We start from the raw sequence: 3,934 nt of genomic DNA on the forward strand, positions 1-3,934 counted from the left end.
TAGGATTACGTGTCCAAGCTATAAAGCTGTAATTCAGTTGCAGCTGGAGATCAGTTAGTTGCACATTCCAGAGATACTGGATCAGATGGCACAAATACTTCTGATACAAATGCTTTCTGGAATTTTAGCCATAAAGTGTGTGTGAACTGCTGTTTGTGACTGGAGAGAGAGGTAAAGTTAGAGATAATCATGAAATTAGAAAATTTCAGGAAGAAAAGAATGTACTTATAAGCAACACTGCGCTACTGTGACATATGCGTGATGTCCAGGGGTTTCAACATAAGTAGAGAATGGGTGCCTTAGTAAAAATGAATATATGTAAGATTTTATTTAATTTAAGGGCACTGCATATTAAATAATACAGTGTGCTATCTACAAATAATCTCAGAAGATGATGTCAGCTCTGCTGAATATTTAAAAAATATAAAAGAAACCCATAAGCTCAGTCGCTGTATAGTTTTTTCTATACGATTTTCCCAATCCCTAATATTGATGTACAAAATTTAAAAAAAAAAAAATAAGAATACAAATTCCATTTTGGCAAATAATGATTTTTATTATACAACTATTTACAATTTTTTTGCAAGTACCAAATCGTTTTATATCCCTTCAGAAGGGATCAAAACAATGCTAGCAGAAATTTATGTATTTAAAAAAATATATATACAAAGTTTTTGTAAAGTATAAAAACAAACAGACCCTGCAAAACGGCCAATTCATTTTAAATGCTATACACACATAGAAAGTACGTTGGAGTAACTAACATCGAATGTCCATTAGATGTCGCTGTTTCTTTCCAATTCATGGTAAAAATATTGTGTCTGTCAAACTGAATTAAAATTGCACTTTTCATTAAGAGCACGGGGCTTCTCTGGAACATTTCAGTTCAACTTTACAACAAAAAAAATTGTAATAATATCTGTAATAAAATAGCTGTAACATTCCAGGTCAACCAAGAACTTCAATTCACCTTACCAAAACGCAAGAAAGCAAAATTACAAATATTGTACAAATGCAGAGTAACCAACCCTCCCTTTACAGATAGCGATCTTGTTTTCTCTTTAAATAATTTATTTATATTTCTGGTTACCGCATATTCACCTGGCGATCAGGTTTGATTCTTAAATACTATTTTATACAAGGCTGTATATACATACAAATCCCCCAATAAGAAAATATTTCTTCTTCTTCTTCTTCTTCTTCTTCTTCTGTATAAATAGTCTCCGAGTTGAATATATTACTTTGAGCTAATACAAGTTGATCTCTACATGTGCCTCTTCATATGCAGGGCCAGATGGTCGGATCGGGAGAAGGCTCTCTCACACAGGTGGCACTGGAAGGGTCGGTGACCCGTGTGCTTGCGAAAGTGACGCGTCAGTTCGTCCGATCTTGCGAACTTCCATCCGCAGCCTTCCCAATTACAGTGATATGGTTTCTCTCCTAGAAGAAATCATAAATGAATATCATTATTATATGTATCATATATGTCCCCACACCTTTAAACAGCTGCTAAATAAAACTTAAAGGGTATTCCTGTTTCTTTGATACTTAATTGGTTACACTACAATACTGAACTGTCTTTTACAGATTCTAGAAGTAGTAAGGTAGATTATAAATGGATCATGCTCAATGACAGATATTAGTCCACTAACTGGTAACCTATATATAGAAGATATGTCTTTATTAACCATAATTGCCTTGCTATAACGAATACAGAACTGATCTTGTAAGTTGAAATACCTCATACACACTATAATTATCTCGGCTAAAGACATAATACATTATTCATATTATTAATTCTGCTTCGAACCAGTCATTTTGAGAACACGTTGAACTGCAGTGCAATGGGCATTAAAATCGGTATAGTAGCGTCCCTAGTGGCGGGTGGCGGAATTGCGCTTACCTGTATGCGTTCGCATATGAGCCTTCAGGTGGGAGCTCTTGGTGTAGGTTTTGCCGCAGCCCGGGTACTCGCAGCTGTGAGTGGCAGTTCTTTTCCTGGCCCACGATCTCCGACCCCTCTTTGGTTTGCAGTCATCCGTGGCACTCATGGCAGGGTAATACTCAAGCAAGGGGGAGGAGGGAGGGGTGACAATCATTCCATGCATAGATGGGTGAACCTTCATGGGGTCTCTGTAAACTCCAAATTGTCCATGGAACTGCGCGGGGGGTTGGCTGGTAAAATGAGTGGGGTAGGGGCTTGCCATTGGGTAGTGCTGTGCCATTGACATGAGGGGCAGGCAGTGCAGCTCGGAGATCATGTGGCAGTCATTGGGGGGCATATCCTCTGTGGGCACTGGGGGGCTGAGCCTGTGCTGAGAATAAGCTGGATTGGGAAGGAGTTGGCCATGCATCTGCATGATACCAGCCTTCTGCTCCATAATGGGGCTAATACAGTCTGGGGAAGTAGGGGAGCCGGCACCCAACATACACGACTGCTCAGGTCGCTCCTTTTTAATCTTGTGGCTCAGGTGCTGTAGGTGGTCCGATGACAAATGGCCAGTGGTGTCCATGGCAGATACTCTGAGCTCAGTGTACTTCCTACTATGCATGCTTGCCTTAAGTCCAAAGTCAGGGGACACCTCTATGCAGGGCACATCGGGGGTCAGCAGCTCCGCCACATAACTATGATGGGGACTCCCGGCAAAGCTCCCCCCTCCATATTTCTGATTGGCAGTGTAGGATCCATCACTATCATAGGTGGTACTGCAGCTCTCAGGGGTCTCGGGCAATGGGTAGGGGCCGCCATGTCCCACCGGGGTACCACCATTCTGGCTGCTGCTCGTGTGAGCCAATATAAAGTCCAAGTCAACGAATTTCCCCAGGTCATCCTCTTCCTTCTTAATGCAATGCTCAATCATGGTGTAGCTCATATCAGCCAGTGGTCTCAGCTCCTCCATAGTCATGTCCTGTGAAAGAACAACAAGAGAGCAAAGTTAGACCTTGTTTCTCAGGCGCCCACTTAGCACAGCACTGAGACTCCCGTGCCCACAGTTGGTACATGTCAGAGCAGAGCGCTAGCACGGCTATATTATTATTATTAACACTGGGAAACCTGTAGAACGAGTTGCTCCCCTTCAGCCTAATAGTCACGGGCTGGGACACTTAGCAAACACCGTGGCTGCTGCTGTGCAAATAACTAGAAATCTTTTCAAGAGTTTCTTTTGCTCCCCTTGTGTTTCTTTAACTCGGGACATTTCTCAGACTCCCAATTCCTCTTATAATAAACTTGCACGTTACTGCAGAGATAAGAGCCCTGGACAGACTTGGACATATAATATTAACATAATGTTACATTAGTGTAAGTCTTGCTCTAAAGCTCTTACATGACATTTTGGCAGTAGAAAATCTATTTTTTTTTTTTTGGCAGAAAAGCTGTACTTACCGACACCATGCCAAGCTGCTTGTCTTCCAGCGGTTGAAGGGTTGAGAAAGCCACACTCATCCTAACGTGCTCCCCAGGCAGCAGCACCAGGCTTGCAGGTGACTTATAAGCAGGGAGCCCGACTATAGAACTCCAGCAGTAGCACGAGCAGTTGTCTCTTGAAACTTTCTCAGCCAACTCTCCAGATCCCCCAGCTGTGTCGCTTGTTAAGGTCTTCAGGCTGTCACGATTGGTGAATACTAATGAAAAGGCTTCTTCTGATTGGTAGAAAGGTTGGATGTGTTTGTACACATATACTGGATCCCTTACTAGACTCTGCCACTGGCCACGCCCACACCCTCAGGCTAATTGTCAGGTCTGGGATACATGATTAGAACACACAGGGAACGTGTAAAGAAGTGGCAGAGAGAGATGAAACTCAGCAAACAACTCAGGACACTTCAGTTCGTTAGAATTACAAGTTTTGCTGAGAAGAACAAGAGAGAAGAAATAAAATGACGCTTCATCTAACAGCAAATGCTGTTAACCATTAATGTACATCCAACTAGG

At 42.1% G+C, this 3,934-nt stretch overlaps 1 protein-coding gene across 1 annotated transcript; it reads right to left on the reverse strand.

Annotated features, from left to right (window-relative positions):
• Positions 1-535: 535 nt before the first annotated feature.
• klf17.L (Kruppel-like factor 17 L homeolog) lies at positions 536-3,550 on the reverse strand. Its single transcript, NM_001088664.1, is given in 3 exon segments — positions 536-1,440; positions 1,904-2,909; positions 3,386-3,550. Coding segments are annotated over 3 exon segments (1,242 nt in total). The 5' UTR covers positions 3,446-3,550; the 3' UTR covers positions 536-1,264.
• Between the last annotated feature and the right edge of the window lie 384 nt (positions 3,551-3,934).

Source organism: Xenopus laevis, chromosome 4L, assembly GCF_017654675.1.
Source record: "Xenopus laevis strain J_2021 chromosome 4L, Xenopus_laevis_v10.1, whole genome shotgun sequence".
Lineage (NCBI taxonomy): Eukaryota > Metazoa > Chordata > Amphibia > Anura > Pipidae > Xenopus > Xenopus laevis.